The 20,911-nt window shown below is 38.4% G+C and overlaps 1 protein-coding gene and 2 pseudogenes across 1 annotated transcript; 2 read left to right on the plus strand and 1 right to left on the minus strand.

Annotated features, from left to right (window-relative positions):
• The first annotated feature begins 2,887 nt into the window (after positions 1–2,887).
• On the plus strand, positions 2,888–3,960 carry LOC147515950 (DEAD-box ATP-dependent RNA helicase 1 pseudogene; annotated as a pseudogene).
• Positions 2,914–18,515, minus strand: LOC147515951 (DEAD-box ATP-dependent RNA helicase 1-like; annotated as a pseudogene).
• A 1,291-nt stretch (positions 18,516–19,806) lies between these two features.
• Positions 19,807–20,625, plus strand: LOC147515952 (uncharacterized). The gene has a single exon (XM_086593111.1). The coding sequence runs from the start codon at positions 19,807–19,809 to the stop codon at positions 20,623–20,625; it is 819 nt and encodes a 272-aa protein (XP_086449237.1).
• Positions 20,626–20,911: the final 286 nt, after the last annotated feature.

Genomic DNA, 20,911 nt, shown 5'->3' on the forward strand with positions numbered 1-20,911 from the left:
TGTCAAAACGACCGGCTCGGAAAGAGCTTTCCAATGGTCTAAGACTTGACCAAATCAAAGGAGCAAAAGTGGACGAAAAGTCTGTGGAAGCCAACTGCAACTGAAGAGGCCTTTTTGGGACTGAAAGAATTGGGGTTTGGGCCTGATTCTCTGGCCCAAAACATGGCTCCTAGCCCATGCACGATTTTTGGATCTGAATGTATAAAAACAAAAGCTTAGCTCTTTGTTAATGGTAGTTAGTGAATAGTAGATAGTTAGACCTAGATTAGATTTAGATTAGTTAGCCTCCATTAATGAATTCTAGATCTAGTTTTTCATGTAGATTAATTAAGTTTAGTTCCATTTCAATTATTGTATTAGATTAAACCTTTGAATCTTGTTCTTCATTTTGATTAGATCAATAAAGTAGTATTTTTTATCAATTTTGATTTTTGTCATTTCCATTCCTAGATCTAATTTCAATTCCTGTCTTTATTTCATTTGAGTCATTAAATTAGATTTCATTATTATTTAATTAAGTAAATTTCAATTCTTTATATCATGTTTAGTTTAAATGTAATCGGAAATGATTGCGTAATGATTCTCGGCTAAACCTCCATTAGAGGGGGTTGAGAAGCCTTGATGAAAGCTTGATTCCGAATATCGTAGAATCGTCGTAATTTCCTTTCCACTCTAGAAACGATTAGTTCACCATGAGAATGGGTTTAATCGTTCACATGCTAGTTATGAATTGGTAGGAATGCCATGTGTAATTAGGGATTAGGAAGAACCAATTGTTCTGCGAAGCGATTCAATTCGATTCTGACGATTCATCGTTAATAGGATTAAGTCGAGTTAAGGTGGAATCAATCCCCCTCTAACTCCTTATCATCGAATCAACGTTGCATTCCCTTAGTTATTCCCATAGTCGACTAGTTGCATTTCGTGGGTAGTTGCATCGTAGTCTAGTTGCCTTTTTCGTAAATCTCTCATTGACTTTAAGTAGAGTACTTACAATTGAGAACATAGCATACGGAAGGACTAGGAGTGGAACGAATCACTCTACTCCACTATATCTCATAGGATTGAGAGTAGAATCTTTGATAAATATAGGCACATAAGATAGTTTTAGTTTACTTACATTTTGAGTTTTATCGTTCATTTCGTAGGTAAACTATTCATTTTTATCTTTTATCAACATGCTTAAAGCTATAGATAAGAAAAGAGCTAGGTTCACTTTTATATCCTTCTCTCATGCCTATAGAGAAATGAACCGAGCTGTGGATTATCTAGCTTCTCTTCATGATGCATCTAGTTTTGTTGTACAATTTGTGCCTCCATTAGATCATAGATTACAATGTATTGTAAATGATGATGCAAGTGGACAAACTTATGTACAAAACAGTTGAATCAATACAGGTGGGGGTCTGCCTAACCCTAGCTTAACTTTTGAAAAAAAAAAAAACTTCATCAAACCTCTCTAATGGAGGTTTAGTTATGGTTCATTAGACTATCATGGAATAAATAATAAGAAGAAGAAGACATAATTTAAAGGAATACTTGTATTGAAAAATAACTTGAATTTGAATTAATGGTGGCTAGGCTAATAAAACATAAAACTAGGTTTAGACTAAATTAAATAAATAAAGAGAGAGAGAGCTAAAATATTCTAACTAATAGGAAGGGTGTGAGTTAGAGTTTTGCCTTAGAGCATCTTTAGGAGAGAAACCAAGAAAACACCAATTTTTTTAACCAAACTAAACACCAAACCAAAAAAACACCAACCAACTTCAGGAGAAACATCAAATATTCGACATCAAATGACGCGGTTTTGGATAAACCGCTCCATATAACCCACACGGCTTTCTCAAAACCGCACCACTGAAGCCCATCTTAAAAGCCTAAGCCGATGCGATTTTCTAGAAATCGCGTGATTGAAGCCAACACTCTAGCCCAAGTCCATACGGTGTTAAAAAAACCGCACGGTTTTTCCAAAACCGCGAGAGAGATTTGATATAGCACCAAAGAGGGAACCAAATTTTGGCTGATTTGGTGTTTGGTTTGGTGTTTTTTTAGTGTTTTCATCAACATGTGTCTCTCCTGAAGATGAAAAAACACCAAATTATTGGTGTTTGATGTTAGGATAGTATCTCACCTAAAGATGCTCTTAGTCCTTTTTATATAGGAGAGGGCTAGGTTTACAATTTCGTGCATGGGCTTTGGAGCTAAGTTTTCAGCCACTAAATCAAACCTAAAACCTAATTACTTAAGTTGAAAAAGGGTTTCTCTGCTGGAAATTACTGCAACAGTCTTTTCATCCACTTTTACTCCTTTGATTGGATCAAGGACAAAACCCTTAGAAAGATCTTTCTGAGCCTGTCATTTTGACATATAATAGGCCCAATTCCAAAGTTTGAGTCCAAAGATACAGCCTGCGGAAGTTTTGTTGACTTTTATGCTCTATTTCTGCCCACATTGACTTTGACTTTTCAGCTTTGACTGAGCTTTAAAAAGGATTTTTCTCCTTTAAACTTAGGCTTTAACCATAGAACTTCTTTGCAACCAATATTTGCTCATTTCTCTTGCAAAAGTGACATATTTCTTCACATAGTTGACTCCAAGACCTGAAATACACAAAAGCACGTAAACAAACAGTACTAACTCTTATTTATTATAAACATAATTGGTCTAAATGTAATATTATTAAAGCGTTAAGCCTACAGTTTTGGGCTCTTATCACCGCTCCCTAATCATTTTAAATTTTATCACCCCTATGGAGGATAAAAAGCAGAAGAGTGTGCCCGTGCTACCATGGATGAGAAGTTCAGTTGATGTGAGTCTAATTGAAGAGTGCTCACTGAAGTTACTTCCTTGTCTCGATCCAAGGTTGGAAGAAGCTTTGGAAAGAATGGATTTCAGTTCACTCTTTCCAATTTAGGTTGCACCATGGCAAGAAACTGTTCGACCTGGTGCCTTTGAGCGAGACCTATGTAAAATTTGCCAATGGGAAGGCCTATAGTTCAGATGATTTCCACTTGTTCAGTGAAATGTATAGGTGCTTTAATGGTGCTGCCTATTCATGATTTGGCTTTGCAGGTTAAACAAGTATTTGCTTCTATCGCATCTGCAGTTGGATTATCAGTTGGTTTAGCTGTTGGTCAAACTTGTATTGCGGATGAGATCTCTGAGCTTATTAAGAGACCCGGCCGAGGCGGGTGTTTGTTATGATCTAGAAGAACAGGGAGTTGAGTTACAGAGCTCAGTGGATATCTTAGTGGCAACTCTTGGAAGGCTGATTGACCACATTAATACCACAAAGGGGTTCACTCTTGAGCATCTTCGTTATCTTGTAGTTGATGAAACAGACCGGTTACTCAGAGAGGCATACCAGTCTTGGTTGCCTACTGTGCTTCAGTTGACACTATCAGATAAGGAAGACATTTTTTCCCATGCCAAGATATTTGGGAGTTTGAAAACAACAAGGAAATCTAGTGTTGAAAGGGGATTTAAGGGTAAGACTTATCCAAGACTTGTGAATATGTTTTTGTCTGCTACACTAACTCATAATCCTAGCAAGCTTTCTCAGTTTGATCTGCACCATCCCTTGTTCTTAACAACTGGGTCTCAGGCTCTCAGCATTACCAGTTACCTGAAAAGCTGAAATGTTATAAACTGATATGTGAATCAAAGCTCAAACCGCTGTGTTTGATTGCCCTTTTACAAGATTTAAAATGGTAGAAATGCATAGTTTTCACATTGACTGTAGAATCAACCCACCAGCTCAGTACCTTACTAAAATGTTTTGGTGGGTTAGAATTTAAGATAAAGAAGTACTCTGGGCTCCAACATCAGTCTATACGATGCAAGACATTAAAGGAGTTTTGCGACGGGGATATACAGGTGCTTATAGCCTCTGATGCTATGACTCGTGGGATGGACATTGAAGGAGTGCGAACTGTAATCAACTACGATGTGCCTGCTTATATCCTATGTCTTGATATAAGCAGGCACATTAAAGTTTATTATAGTTCTCACTCCTTCAACGTCTATCCCACGAGACATAGCATCAGAGGTTACAATCACCTGTATATCCCCGTCGCGAAACTCCTTTAATGTCTTTCTTCGTACAGACTGACGTTGGAGGCCAGAATACTTCTTTATCTTAAATTCTAACCCACCAAAACATTTTAGTAAGGTTGATAAGAGCCCAAAACTGTAGTTTTAACCCTATAACAGTCATACTTTTAGACCAATTATGTGAGTAATAATTAAGAGTTAACACTGATTACGTGTTTTTATACATTTCAGGCTTCAAAGTCCATTATGTGTAGAAATGTGCCACTTTAGCGAGATAAAGGAGCAAAGGTCGGTTACTAAGGAGTTCCGTGATTAAAGGCCAAGATTCAAGAAGACAAAGCCTTTCTAAAGCCCGGTCAAAAGCTGAAAAGTCGACGCGGGCAGAAACAGCACCCGTAGTCAGCAGAACTTCCGAAGGCCATATCTTTGGACTCAGACCTCGGAATGGGGCCTACCTTATGTCAAAACGACCGGCTCGGAAAGAGCTTTCCAATAGTCTAAGCTTTGATCCAATCAGAGGAGCAGAAGTGGACGAAAAGTCTGTTGAAGCCAACTGCAGCTGGAGAGGCCTTTTTGGACTGAAAGAATTGGGTTTTGGGCCTGATTCTCTGGCCCAAAACATGGCTCCAAGCCCATGCACGATTTTTGGATCTGAAAGTATAAAAACCAAAGCTTAACTCTTTGTTAATGGTAGATAGTTAAGGTAGCTAGTTAGACCTAAAAATATATTGAATTCTAGATCTAGATTTAAGTGTTTTTAATTTAGTTTAGCTTCAATTCAGTTCTTGTTTTAGATTAAACTCTTAGAATCAATTGTTCTTAATTAGTTTGATAAATAAAATAGCTATTTGTCAATTTCGATTCTTGTCATTTACATTGTGTTAGACCTGATTTCATTTATTACTTGTTATTCAATTCTTAGTTATTAATTAGATTTTAATTATTGTTTAATTTAGATTAGTAAATTTCAATTCTTTGTATTATGTTTAGTTTTAATTTAATCGGAAATGATTGCGTAATGATTCTCGGCTAAACCTCCATTGAGGGGGTTGAGAAGCCTTGATGAAAGCTTGACTCCGATTATCGTAGAGTCGTCGTAATTTTCTTCCCAATCTAGAAACGATTAGTTCACCATGAGAATGGGTTTAATCATTCACATACTAGTTATGAATTGGTAGAAATGCCATGTGTAATTAGGGATTAGGAGAAACCATATTGTTCTGCGAAGCAGTTCAAATTCAGATTACGATGATTCGTCGTTAATAGGATTAAGTCGAGTTAAGGTGGAATCAATCCCCCCTTTAACTCCTTATCATCGAATCAACGTAGCATTCCCATAGTTGTTCTGATAATCGACTAGTTGCATCTTATGGGTAGTTGCATCGTAGTCTAGTTGCCACTTCGTAAATCTCTTATTAGACTTTGGAGTTAAGAATACTTATACGTAGAGAACACAGCATGCGGAAGGACTAGGAGTGGAATGAATCACTCTACGCCACTATATCTTATAGGATTGAGAGTAGAAATCTTTGATAAAATTTAGGCTCATAAGATAGTTTTAGTTTACTTACGTTTTGAGTTCATCGTTCATTTCGTAGGTAAACTATTCATTTTATGTTTTATCAAATGGCGCCGCTGCCATCTTAGTTGCACTTTCGCATTGTTTTTGTAGTGTAAGTACTTTTCTTAAAGTCCCATTTCACCCACCCACCCTTGTTTGATTCATATAGTGGGTTCCCGTTTCATCGTTGAAAAGTCCCGCGAGAAATTACACCGAGCGCACCCGTGCTCAGACGGAGCGCACCTGCGCCCATAAGCCTGGAACACTGAGCGCGACCCGCCCTAAATCACTGTAACTTGAAGTTACACGGAAGCGACAGCGCCTATCTGAAAGACCCAGCGCCTAAGCTAGATTTTTCCGGATTTCTACAGTTTTGATTCGAACTTTGATTTTTCAAGTTTTTCAATGTTCTACCTTGTTATATACACTGAACACGCGTAAACAAGACGCTATTCATAAGCGAAGCAAGGACGCAATCAGGTATTCCTTTCTTCCACACCTCACATCTCCTGTTAGAGGTTTATACTAGTATATTATAATTATTTGGAGTGTTAATGTGCTTAGCTAAGTTTGGTTTTAGCCTTGTATGAGATTAAGGTCTGGCCGAACAAAAACACCGAACGTAATTACACAACAACGTCAACAAACAAGTCTATCTAGTATACCACCCACTACACCTCTAGCTACTATTTCACACACATCACCTGACACAATGCCCGATGAAGAAGAGACCTCTCTCGACTTCTACAAAGCCTTGGCGATAGCCCCAAATCTTGCATCGTTCTAGCGGACCGATTGGGGATTCGAATCCCCAAATATTTTAATTTGTTACCCATTTTTCATGGATTAGACCATGAAAAACCTTATCAAAGACATCGTGCGTAGATTGAACAAGTCCTAACAACATTCCACCATCCTACGGTTGGTGCGGAACAAATTAAACTAAGGGTATTCCCTTTCACCTTAGCCGATAAGGCGCCTTTGGTTAACTGCCTGCCGCCTAATTAATTCTCAGGACTCGTGGGCTAAACTTGTTCACCGTTTATGGAACATTTTACCCCTAAAGACGGATGAGATGCTTTCCAAGATTCATTTCTTTCGACAAAATCCTCATGAATCATTTTCAGAGGCTTGAAATCGTTTCACCGATCTCCTTATAGAGTGTCCACATCATAACTTAGCGAAAGACATGTTAGTTCGTGCCTTTTTCAAAGGACTTCTACACTACCATAAAGAAGTCCTAGACATAATGAATGGGGGTAGTTTCTTAAGCAAAGGAGCCTCGGAGGCTTATAAATTTTTAGAGGATCAAACTAAGCGAAATAACAACTGGGGGGTAGTGACGATATCCACCGCTCCGCTAGTTCTTCTAATACAGTTAAGGATGCCGGTATGTTTGAAATTAAACACGATCCCGAGCTTAAAACTCTAATTGAATCACTCACTAAAAAGGTAGAGGCCATTTCGGTTCAACAAAAGCCTATCCCCGTCATGAATGTAAATTCAAATCCATGTAGTTTCTGTTAGAGCCCTGAGCATCCCGACTTCCACTGTCCTATAACCTATGAACAGGCTTGTTCCATTAATAATGAACCTAACTCCCCTTGGAGACAAAATCCCAACTTCGGTTGGAGAAATAACCAACACGTCACACCTCCAGGGTACAATAATCAATATGTTAGGCCAACGCAAAGTTTTAACCAAGCTCCACCACGACAAGGACAGGGTCAGGGTAATTTTAATAATTATAACAACCAAGTGCAACCTCGACAGGGACAAGCACAAGGTCAAGGTAGTTATAATAATTATAATACTAATAGAGGTATCGTTCCGGTAAATAATAACTATCAAAATCCACCCATAAATAATTCACGTGAAATAGTTCCAGTCACACCACCCGTGACTACTACGCCCACACAACCGGATCGTCTTGACACCTTCATACAAGTGAGCCAAAAACTTTTCCAAACCATGGCTCAATCTAACCAAAAGCTTCTACAATCCGTTAATAATTTAACCAAACAGTTGGCTCAAGATAAAGCCCAACCCAAAGGTGTGTTTCCAGGTAACGAAATACCTAATCCTAAAACAACAAATACAGCCTTTGAGATAACCGATAATACTAGTAATGAGTATGAAAATGTAGGTGACCTAAAGGCCATCACCACTCTCCGTTCTGGCAGAGTGGTTGATAACAAAGTAAGTATGCCTATAGGTACCCTACCAGTAGCCCCTACACCTGCTATTTTACTAGATACCGAAATAGAAACTGAAGAGCCTACCACTGTAGAGGTACCAGTTACAACACAGCCTAAGAAAGAGAAAGCCACGGTTAAACATCCAGGTGATACTATTGCTAAATATAGAAAGAAACCACCGTTTCCACAAAAATTAGCCATGTTAACTAGGGATACTAATTATGAGGAGATTAGGGATGTTTTCAAGAATCTAACTATAAACCTTCCTTTCCTCGAAGCTATTAAAAAGTTACCACACCATGCTAAGTTTCTTAAGGAGTTGTGTACTACTAGGCGTAAGACCAATATACCAAAAGACGCCTTTTTAACAGAACAATTCCCAACTCTATCTGAACATAATGGAATTGTTAAGTACAAGGACCCTGATCGTCCTACTGTATAATGCACCTTAGGAGATTCTTATACGACGACCGTGTTATTAGACTTGGGGGCTAGTGTTAACTTACTCCCGTTTTATTTGTATAGACAAATAGGTCTAGACGAGATGCAACCCACTAAAATGACGTTGCAATTAGCTGATCGGTCTATTAAGTATCCTAAAGGTGTCGTCAAAAATGTTCTGGTAAAAGTTCAGGATTTTTACTATCCGGCTGATTTTGTCATCCTCGATCTGAGAAAGTCGATTAACGACTCGGCCCCGATCATCTTAGGGCGTCCTTTCCCGGCAACCGCCAATGCGCTCATTAATTGCCGTGATGGTTCAATGTCCATGTCTTTTGGCCATCTTGTTGTTGAAGTCAATGTTTTAAAACAAAGACCACAGTTACCCGATTAGCCTATGGATAGAGAGGTTAGCATGATCGAGAGCTTTGCTCGAGATTATTTCAACAACACGTTCCATGATAATCATATGCCCAAATTTCTTTCCTTTGGAAGTTCAGACTCCAACATTTCCATCCCTACACTAGTCGATACACATATTACGGATGAGGATGAGATAGATGACTTTCTCAAAGATGTAGAGGACTATTATAGTAACGAGGATATGACCAATCTAGATGAGGAATTCGATGAGTTTCTTAGAGCAGGTGATGAATCACCCTATCAAGAACTACTTTGCACAACATACACCTCGACTTCCCTCCTTCCACCCTTTCAAAGGAATCTCGAGTTTGCACTCGATCATTTTATTTCTTCTGTGCTTCATAATTTTTTAAATCCACCTAGTAAACAAATAATTCAGAAGACAAAAGCATTTGACACCTTCATTTTCAGACTTGAAACAGTCCCTACACACACCATGAATGAGTTTTGTGCTAAACCCACATCCTCATTGTTTACATGCTGTCCTTCTACAGCTTATCCATATCCACCATATTCTCCACAACCATTCACTTTTCCACATTTATTTCCTAGAACACCCACTCGTTCAAAAATGAAAAAAAGGGTGCATGCTAGGTTACGTAATAGGGTTATCCGACTTCGCTTTCATTTCACTAGGTTGCGTCATAGGAAATCTTGGTGCTTGATTGTGTTTGGATATGTTTTCTGTGATATTTATTTATAGAATGATCCACAACTATTTTGGTTGTTGATATATGATAAACTGCATGTTCATACATATGTTTAGATAAAGTCTCGAGTATCTGACTATAAACGGCTCAACTTTTGTGTTTGGTGCATTTTCTTTCATTTCCATATATTGGTGAGTGCACTATTAAGGTAACCGGGCCCTCCCTACGGAGTGTGTGGTTGTCAGTACCGGATCCTAAGTCCGCGTTTGACATAATTCACGTTTCCCACTCTTGCATGTTTTCTCGGATTTTTGAGTCATGTTTCTCTATGGGGTGAATTATGTCTTTCTTGTTTATTGTTTTTCTTTTTAAAAAGTAACAATTAAAAAAAAATAAACATAGAAATCTAGGAAGTCTCGGAAATCTGACTTTAAAAGACCCACTGCTAAAAAACAAATTTTCTAAGCTTTGTTGTAAAAATTTGTTTGGGGGTGGGGTGTTCGTGTTTCCGTACTAGAATGTTTTATGTCCCATTAGAGTTGCTTAGGCCGTTGAATTGTATTACAATTTGGGTTGACATAATCCATGACTTTAGAGTTCAATTGTTCGCATAATGTACGTCATGCACGCACTTCGAGGCGTTTTCCACTATCTTATATGTCATCCACGGTCGAAATAGAGTGTTTTATGGATAATTAGATTGGAAATTCTCTCCTGATCAGTTCCATATCTCATTCACAAAAATCGGATCGGTAACGAAGCGGCAATTTTGATTTGAAGTTTCGCGAAAAATTGAAAAATTCACAAATTTCGAATTGGGCTTGGGCCCAACCCGCGCCCACCGGCAGCCAACCCGCGCCCAACCTGCGCCCACAGGCAGTGCACCCACGCCCTTACCTTTGCCCCAACAGTACTTCATCTTCCAAACCGTCATTAATGCCCACCAAGCTCCAAAAACCTAAAAAAATAAAAAAATAAAAAAATAAAAAGAAAACCAAATTAACCAACGCCCACAGTTCAAATCCACTTCCAATCTTCTCAAAACCCAAACGCCCACCAAATCCACCAAATTACATCACCAAAACCCACGAAAATTTAAAAAAAAATTTAAACTGTCGCGTCACCACCACGGTTTGCTTCAGTCGGTCGACTCAAATTCCAACACCACATCCCTTTTAAACCCCCACTACATTCCAAACACTAAATGGCTCAACAACGTCGAATTTTGCCGGAGCAAGCTTTTACTGGCGACCACTTCGCGCCGTTTTACGGTGATGAAATGATCAGTAGAGACTAGAATAGCTTGTGGTACTCGACTGAAGCCTTTTACCACGAAGACTTAGTCCGACGGTTTTACAACACGAAAGAGGTGGAGGGGACTAGAATTTTTGTAATGGTGGTGAAGAGGAGAAAGGAAGTAACTACTGGGTTGTTGGCGGAGATTCTAGGCATTCAGCCTAGAATCCATCTGGATGTCACGTTACAGGAGTCCCAATGCAATGGGGTAGAGCAATTGATGAACGTGACAATTACCGAAGGGAACTACAATGCGAGATCACATTGTGTTCGCCAGGCATCCCTAAGAACCAACCAGCTGGCTGCAGCTCAGTGGATTGGTCGGAACGTCCTGGGGAAGGAGACGGTCAGTGACATCGGTTTGAACTGCCTCCACATTTTATGGATACTCCAGGAGCAGAAGTACGAGTTTTGTATCTTGGAGTTTTTGCTTAGCATGATTAGGGGAGTAGGGAAGGCTGTTGCACCTCTCCCTATGTTGATAACCAAAATCATGCTGAAGTTGAGAGCAGCTCAGGCGTCTGATAGGTCTTACATCACCCTACACCAAAATCCTCGCATCTATAAGGAGTGTGTCCAACGAGTTTGGAGGTTGCCTGAGGATAGGGTAGAGGACGAGGAGGATGGGGGAAACGAGAACGCCGAGGAGGATGGTGGAAATGAGAATGCCTCGGAGGATGAGGAGGACTTGACTTGTTTTGATGCGGATGCCCTGGAGAGGTGTTGGTCAGATGCAGAACGCATGGCCGAAAGTCATCGTGGCATGCATTCGCTCAACACTATCTGCGAAGACCTCCGGACTCGACAGGCAACTATCCATCATAACTTCGAGATCCGTACCCAGAGAGAGGATGAGAGGTGGGAACAGATGAGGGCCGAGCTAGAAGCTCAGGGTCAGTTCCGGGCCGACATGCTTGCACAATTCCCACCTCACGGGGATTCTCCTTCTGAGGACACACCATCGAGGCACGAGCGTCGTCGCCGAAAGACGAATGGTGCTAGCCCATCGGGAGCTCAGGAGCCATCCCCGGACCGTGTGCCCTCCGCTACCAGTACCGGAGTGATTAGGGATAGTATCGTTTGATGTTTCTATTTTTATTTGTAGTTTCATTATTGCCATTTATTTAATGTAAGTTTTATTTCCGTAATTTGAATTTTGTAGTGAAATGTACTTCGAATGAAAATTTTAATATAATGTGGTTATTTTCATTATGCGTGGTTGTTTAATATTGATCCCACCTTCCCAAATTGTTTGGGGGTGGTTTTATCTATTCCAACATGATTTTTATATGGCCCTCGTCTTAGAATTTATTGCGGAGTCAAGGTGAAAATATGGCCGTTTAGGCATATCTATGAATAAGTATCATGGTAGGATGAAATCTCGATTAAATAGGTAGATTCTATCATAAATTCTACCTAAAAGATACTAGGTTTGTTTTAGAATCAAGAAAATGAGTTGTTTCCGTTTTCGGGTTTGAAAATTTTGGTATTTCCGGAAACTGCCGTAAAAACCTTTTGGCAACTTCCCGATCCGGTTTAGCAACTTAAAACCTATATAAACTTCATACATTCTACACTCACAACTCACACTGCACCTAACCTCCATCACTCACCTTTCATTCCCACGATTCCCACGTTTCGTCTCATTTTCCGAAGTTTCAAAGAACTCCGGCGCTTCAAGGCCTGCAATTTTTTTTTCAGATTTTTTGTCGAGCGCATTTTCATGGTGGTGAAACCACGACCCGCTCAAACACTGAATTTCAAATCTTCGAGCGCTTTTCGGCTGCGACTTCCGTGAACCTGAAAAATTCCAGTTTTCTGCGGGTAGTTTCCGAATCATTCGCAGCTATTCCAGAGCGTAATTTTGAGATGACATCTCCAACATTGATACCGGAACAGTCTTTCAAAGATTTGTTCCAAAGCACTACTTACGGTGCTTGGTTTCGCGAAGCGATCACATATGTAGGCTGGGAACCGCTTATGGTAAGACCTGATGCACTTTATTCTCCAACACTAGCATCTTATTTTTACGATAACTGCATTTTCTTTGAAAAACCAGATGGAGAACAAGTGTTCTCCATCAACATTGATAATGAACCAATGGAAATTACCAGGTTCTTGCTAGCATTTGTTCTTGGACTTGCTATGCCCGCTGAAATACAAGACCCATGGTGCTATTGGGTAGATAATATGTATGTCTACACTTATGAGTTTTTGCATGAGTCGTATGGCTCGGGCATTTTCCGTATCGAGGACCAAGGGAATATAACGCCGCCTTTGGTAGCCCGTCCATGAACATAGGAACTGTTATGTTTTGGATCATGCTAAACATTTTAGGGAATGGCGTTTTCTTACGTGAATGATGCCACTTGCGCCGTCTTCCTTGCTTTAGCCACGGACGTATGTGTCATGACCTTCCTCAAACCTTGATGTCTAGTTTAGCTCGATCCCATAGCATGAGGCATAAGTACATTCTTATGCCTGTTCTAATTTCCCGTATTATGCTATGTTTCTTTCCTATTTTTGTACACGTTTCACGGATTGGATTACGGCCGATTAATCGCATCGCGACCCACCAATAGTATTATTCGATCTTTCCGTGCAATGACTTGGCAAAGGGTGGAGGATACAACCTCATCAGGTTGCACCCTACACCCCGTCAGACCAAGTGGCTCTTAATAGGTTAGCAATAATAGATGATAAATGGCGGGAAGCCTAGCAAATTATCATGGCATGGCAGGACGCGAAGGAACCTCACTTCTTTATGGAAGAAGAGGATGAGGAAGATGATGAGTAATGCGGGAGATAAGGTAAGTTTTCATTCTATTTAGTGTCTTCTTATGTCCCAAGCAATTTCATTCTTGCTAACCCCATAATGGGTAGAACTCTTATAGAGTTGAGTCAATTTTTATTTCCTATATTAGTACGTTCTAACTTTGTTTTGCAGATGTTCCTGAATTTCACGCGCTTCAATGGTAATTTTTCTACCCTCTTTATTTATATGCTTTGAGGACAAAGCATGCTTCTTGTTTGGGGGCATAGAAACAAGTGTAATTAAGGCATCTGTTAGGATATAGATATGTATAATATGCATTTGTTTTCTAGTTAAAATTTCAAAAATTCAAAAATATAAATAAATAAGTTATGCTATACACTTAGGAATAGTGGTATTGTTTTCTTTCTCTATGCTCTTAACAATCTAGAAGTCTCACGTAGCTTTTGCATCAGAATAATTTTTAGAAACTTAGGTTAATATGTAGGTAATAATCTTTGCATCTATCTATAAATATATTACATGAGTATCGATGATTGTTAGCAGTAAGTTTCTGAAATCAAGGCTAGAGTACTTATTCTACAAATCTTGTGAGAATATAACCTAAAGCCTTATATGAGCGAAACATTTGAGAAATGACACAAGGGAGAAGTAAAATCCGGATAGAGATATCACACGTCCACTTGCTTGATCACTAAACCATATCCTAGGCGAGAATTTAGGCCCTCTTTGGATCGATATAGCCAAAAATTCAAACCTATGAATTATTTTCCGCTAGTCGCCCCTCTGAACCTTTCTTTAGCCTTCCATAAACCACAATTCCTTTACCCTGTTACAAAAACAAAACAAAATAAAAAAAATTCAACTAACCCAATCTAGAATAAGTCTGAGAATAGAATGAGTGAAGAAAGAAGAAGAGAAAAACCTGTGTAAACAAAAATTAGTTAGTTTGAGAAAAAGAAAAAAGCTTCCATCCAAGGAAAAGAAAAAAATAGAAAAAAATAAAAACTCCAAAAATAGAATAAAAGAGAGTCAAAAGCCAAAGAAAAGAAAAAGAAAAATATGGCTAAGGATGGAAACAAAGTATAGAAGGAAAATAAAATAACAAGGTTTTCTCTAAGTTACATAATATGAAGACTCTATTATCTCAGACTTGTCCCTTTTGAATATCCATTTCTTTCCTTCTTAAACCATCTCCTAATCCCCGCAACACCTAATAAAGACCTCTAGCTCAATTAGGAATAGGTTAGTGTGATAGTAAGTGGCAGATGTGTTTGATCGATTCCGGCTCCCTTGTTGTTATTGAGATTGTAAGGTAAAGTGTGCCCACTACACACTGGAGTAGCGGAACTTGAGTGGAAAAATCAGAGTGTTGTATCTTGACTAAATTGTGAGAACCTACTTAAGGACGCTATCCCGAGTTTCAGAAACGAACCTGCTAGGCATTTCATAGTATTACTCATTGTATATATGTTTATTGTAGATGATTAATTATTATGTATATATTAGCTTAGGTTTCGACTTGATTACTCTATATGCATTGCTAGTGAGAGGTATAGTTAATTTAGAGCATGAATAAGGAAACAATAGTTTTATTTCTTAGTCGTTGTAGTAGAGATGAAGTTTGTGAGTACCTTCACTGAAAAACTCTCATGAGGCTATAACTCGTCCACTAGGGAATTCCTAGTGGTTTAAGGCCTTGTTGCATATGGTCAATGCATCCGCACTCAGCGAAACGAGAGTAGTTAGAACTCCATTTTTGGTCACTTATTCGAATTTCTCATCTTTGCTTGAGGACAAGCAAAATGCTGTTTTGGGGTGGTTTGATAAGAGCCCAAAACTGTAGTTTTAACCCTCAGAATGATCATACTTTTAGACCATTATGTGAGTAATAATTAAGAGTTAACACTGATTACGTGTTTTTATGCATTTCAGGCTTCAAAGTCTATTATGTGCAGAAATGTGCCACTTTAGCGAGATAAAGGAGCAAAGGTCGGTTACTAAGGAGTTCCGTGATTAAAGGCCAAGATTCAAGAAGACAAAGCCTTTCTAAAGCCCGGTCAAAAGCTGAAAAGTCGACGCGGGCAGAAACAGCACCCGAAGTCAGTAGAACTTCCGAAGGCCATATCTTTGGACTTAGACCTCGGAATGGGGCCTACCTTATGTCAAAACGACCGGCTCGGAAAGAGCTTTCCAATGGCATAAGCCTTGATCCAATCAGAGGAGAAGAAGTGGATGAAAAGTCTGTTGAAGCCAACTGTAGCTGAAGAGGCCTTTTTGGACTGACAGAATTGGGTTTTGGGCCTGATTCTCTGGCCCAAAACATGGCTCCAAGCCCATGCACAATTTTTTGATCTGAAAGTATAAAAACCAAAGCTTAACTCTTTGTTAATGGTAGATAGTTAAGGTAGCTAGTTATACCTAAAAATATATAGAATTCTAGATCTAGATTTAAGTGTTTTTAATTTAGTTTAGCTTCAATTCAGTTCTTGTTGTAGATTAAACTCTTAGAATCAATTGTTCTTAATTAGTTTGATAAATTAAATAGCTATTTGTCAATTTTGATTCTTGTCATTTACATTGTGTTAGACCTGATTTCTTTTATTACTTGTTATTCAATTCTTAGTTATTAATTAGATTATAATTATTGTTTAATTTAGATTAGTAAATTTCAATTCTTTGTATTATGTTTAGTTTTAATTTAATCGAAAATGATTGCGTAATGATTCTCGGCTAAACCTCCATTGAGGGGGTTGAGAAGCCTTGATGAAAGCTTGACTCCGATTATCGTAGAGTCGTCGTAATTTCCTTTCCAATCTAGAAACGATTAGTTCACCATGAGAATGGGTTTAATCGTTCACATACTAGTTACGAATTGGTAGAAATGCCATGTGTAATTAGGGATTAGGAGAAACCATATTGTTTTGCGAAGCAGTTCAAATTCAGATTACGACGATTCGTCGTTAATAGGATTAAGTCGAGTTAAGGTGGAATCAATCCCCCCTCTAACTCCTTATCATCGAATCAACGTAGCATTCCCATAGTTGTTCTGATAATCGACTAGTTGCATCTTGTGGGTAGTTGCATCATAGTCTAGTTGCCACTTTGTAAATCTCTCATTAGACTTTGGAGTTAAGAATACTTATACGTAGAGAACACAGCATGCGGAAAGACTAGGAGTGGAACGAATCACTCTACTCCACTATATCTCATAGGATTGAGAGTAGAAATCTTTGATAAAATATAGGCTCATAAGATAGTTTTAGTTTACTTATGTTTTGAGTTCATCGTTCATTTCGTAGGTAAACTATTCATTTTATGTTTTATCAAAGGTACTGAGCCGGTGGGTTAATTCTACAGACGATGTGAAAACTATGCATTTCTCCCCTTTCAAATCTTGTAAAAGGGCAATCAAACACAACGGTTTGAGCTTTGATTCACATATCAGTTTATAAGATTTTAGCTTTTTCGGTAACTGATAACGCTGAGACCCAGTTGTTAAGAACAAAAGATGGTGAAGATCAAGCTGAGAAAGCTTGCTAGGATCATGAGTTAGTGTAGTAGACAGAAGCATCTTCACAAGTGTTGGATAAGTCTTACCCTTAAATCCCCTTTCAACACCAGATTTCCTTGTGGTTTTCAAACTCCCAAACATCTTGGCATGGGAAAAAATGTCTTCCTTATCTGATTGTGTCAATTGAAGCATAGTAGGCAAGCAAGACTGGTTTGCCTCTCTGAGTAACCGATCTGTTTCATCAACTACAAGATAACGAAGATGCTCAAGAGTGAACCCCTGAACCCCTTTGTGGTATTAATGTGGTCCATCAGCCTTCCAGGAGTTGCCACTAAGATGTCGACTAAGCTATGTAACTCAACTCCCTGTTCTTCTAGATCATAACAAACACCCGCCTCCAGTTTCGGTCTCTTAATAAGCTCAGAGATCTCATCCGCAATACAAGTTTGACCAGCAGCCTAAACCAACCGATAATCCAACCGCGAAGTCGCGATAAAAGCAAAGACTTGTTTAACCTGCAAAGCCAAATCACGAGTAGGCAGCACCACTAAAGCACGTATACATTTCACTGAACGAGTGGAAAGCATCTGAACTATAGGCAAAGCATATGCTAAAGTTTTCCCAGTTCCCATTGGCAAATTTATACATAGGTCTCGGTCAAAGGCACCAGGTCTAATGGTTTCTTGCCATGCTGCAACCTGAATTGGAAAGAGTGAACTGAAATCCCTTCTTTCCAAAGTCTACTCCAACCTTGGATCAAGACAAGGAAGTAGCTTCAGTGAGCACTCTTCAATTAGACTCACATCAACTGGACTTGTCATCCATGGTAGCACGGGCACACTTTTCTGCTTCTTATCCTCTCCATAGTGGTCATAAAAATTAAAATTATTACCCTTTGGAGTTTGGAGTGGTGGAGAGAGCAGTGAACGAGTTTTTGTGATAACCCTTGAAGATAGTTACGATTAAAGATACCAGGTATTTAAAAGATACTAGTTAGGGCGGGTTGTTATTTGCGGCCACAATGCACAAAAATAATAGAGATATGGGGAAAGAAAAAACTAAAATAAAACAATGACCCCTTTTGTCATTTCACTCCTGCTCGGATCTCTCTTACTGACAAGGAGGTTGAGGAGTTTGCTCCAAAAATTCAACAAGTAATAGATTGGTAAGTTTAGTGATTGGGATTTGAGAAAGATATTGTGCACAACACTTTGATGTATATATTTCTTAAGTGCCCCACTTTTACGTTAAGGACCCATTACGACCTCAGTTCAATTTGTTTGCTCCTTTAGTTTGTTGAAGTTGAGCTAGATTGTTTTGAGAGATACAATTTTCATTTTTCTATTTAATTGTTGCTTACCTCCATAGGGGTCATAAAAATTAGAAAAAACAACCAAAGTGGGTAACGTACTTTCCCGAAAAATTCAATTTGGGTAACATACTTTTTTTCTCGTCAATTTGGGTAACATACTTTTAATATTCGTCAATCCAGGTAAGCTGTTAACTTGCCGTTCAAATCAGCCTATGTGGCAGTCATTTTTACATGCGTAATATATCTATTTCTATTTAACATCTACACAGGAACAAAACAACAAAACCTCATTCTTTATGGAGTTATATTTTCAACCTAGCTCGATGATTCATTGATTTCACAACAAAATATCACAGCAAATTTCAAGTAAGTATTAGAATTTTCTATCCGTGTAGAATAAAGCTATGAAATAACATAAATGTTGGGTTGCACAATTTCGTTTAGGGATTTGTAAAAATTAGGGTTTTTAATTACTGAAATTTTGGAGAAATTTGGGGTTTTGCACTTGTTTATTAGGAAACGCTTTAAGTATGCTTATAATATTTATTCTCTATGCACTATGAATATTTTATGCTTATATGCTTGGAATTTGACAATGCACTTTCATATTTTATGTTTATCTGCTTATTTTATGCTTATAATATACATTTTTTTTCACATGCTTAATTTGGTCCTAGGTTTCTGTATTTTAATTGGTCATGTCTTCTATGCAGTGGGTATTGTTGCTATTGAATTGCATTATGGGGGAAAGTTTGTTGATGAAGGGGGTTTGTTTTATAGTGGAGGACAAGTTTGGTATAGTGATGGTTATGATATAGATAAAATATCATATTTCGAGTTAATTGGTATGGTGAAGGAAGACTTGGGATTGACAGATGTGACTAAGATGTATTATTTGGTTCCTTGTAAAACATTTGAATTTGGGTTGAGGTTAATTTATAGTGATGAAAACACTAATCAAATGCTAAAAGATATCAAAGGGCATGGGGTGGCTGAACTGTATATAGAACACAGCGCAGAGATTATATTGGACACTAATGTTGTTAATAATGACACTGTGAGGTTTAGTGATGTTAGTGATTCTGATGATGAGGCTGCAGCTATTAGGCAGTTTCAGATGGAGGAGGATGAGAGTGGTAGTGATACTGATGCTGCATTACTAGATCACTTGAGTGATGATGATGATAAAGAACCTCATAGAGGTGAGAGTGAAGAAGTTGAAAGGTAAAAACTCAGAACTAGGGATTTATCTGAAGAACCTGAAATGAGTGAACCTCAAGTGAGTCAACCTGAAGTGAGTGAACCTCAAGTGTGTGAACTTCAAGTATGTGAACTTGATGTTGTTAGGAAGAAACCAAAGTATCTAGTTTTTAACCCTAACTGTGACCATTTCTTAGTTATTCCTGTGTTAGGGATGAGATTTACAAACCATGAAGAACTAAAGCATTTGCTTAGGTGTTATGCTGTAAAGGGGGGATATCCTATTCAGTTTGAGAAGAGTTCTAGAATGAAGTTTCTTGCTAATTGTGCAGAAGGGTGCTCTTGAAGACTATGGGCAACTTTTATGCAAAGTGAAAAAATTATGCAGATCAAATCATTTAGAAGTGAGCATAGTTGTGTTAGAGCTTATGATATTAAGGTTGCAACCTCATCATTTTGGTGCAAGATATACAAGGAGAAAATTATTAGCTCTCATTCTTGGAAATTGAATGATTTTATGCAACATATCAAAGAAACCCAAAATGTGGAGGTAACTCTTACTCAAGTCTATAAAGCAAGGAAGAAGGCTTTAGGTGATGTTGATGCATCTCTGAGAAAACATTATAGTAAGTTACAAAACTATGCTCATGAACTATTGAGGTCTAATCCTGGAAGCACAATCAAAATAGAATCAGATAATGGAAGGTTTCAGAGGATGTATATATGTTTTGAAGGTATAAAACAGGGTTGCCTTGAAGGGTGTAGAAGGGTTTTGGGTCTTGATGGATGTTTTTTGAAGGGTTTCTGCAAGGGTATATTGTTGACTGCAATTGGAAGGGATGGGAATAATAGGATGTTCCCTATAGCATGGGTAGTTGTGGAAAGTGAGAATAAAGATTCATGGTATTGGTTCTTGAAACTTCTAACATGTGACTTGGATATAACTCAAGGCAATGGGTTGACTATCATCACAGACCAACAAAAAGGTCTCATTCCTGCAATTGTAGAGTGGATGCCTTTGGCAGAGCATAGGTGGTGTGATAGACATATTTATCAAAATATTAGGAAGAGTCACAAGAGTAATCAGCTGAAGCAACTATTTTGGCAAGCTTCAAAGTCTGGAACGCCACAGGAATTCAAGCTTGTTATGGATGATATAAAGGTAGTTAATGTAAGTGTTTATGATTATTTGATGGGTTAAAATGCAGTTTAGTGGTCAAGGGCCTTTTTCTCTACATATTCATGTTGTGAATCAGTTGAGAATAACATGTGTGAATGTTTTAATGGTTGTATACTGGAAACAAGGCCAAAACCAATCATATCCATGTTAGAGCATATCAGGCTATATATAGTGAATAGGTTGCAGAAGCAGAGAGACAATATAGGTATATGGAATGACCACATATCTCCTAATGGTAGGACAAAGTTGGAGAAAAGCAAAGACGACCACAGGTTCTGGCATTCACACCACAATGGGAATCATAAAT

Source organism: Coptis chinensis, chromosome 2, assembly GCF_015680905.1.
Source record: "Coptis chinensis isolate HL-2020 chromosome 2, ASM1568090v1, whole genome shotgun sequence".
Lineage (NCBI taxonomy): Eukaryota > Viridiplantae > Streptophyta > Magnoliopsida > Ranunculales > Ranunculaceae > Coptis > Coptis chinensis.

What these genes read in the sequence shown, in the direction of transcription:
- LOC147515952 (XM_086593111.1), top strand. Translation starts at nt 19,807, where the DNA reads ATGCAGATCAAATCATTTAGAAGTGAGCATAGTTGTGTTAGAGCTTAT.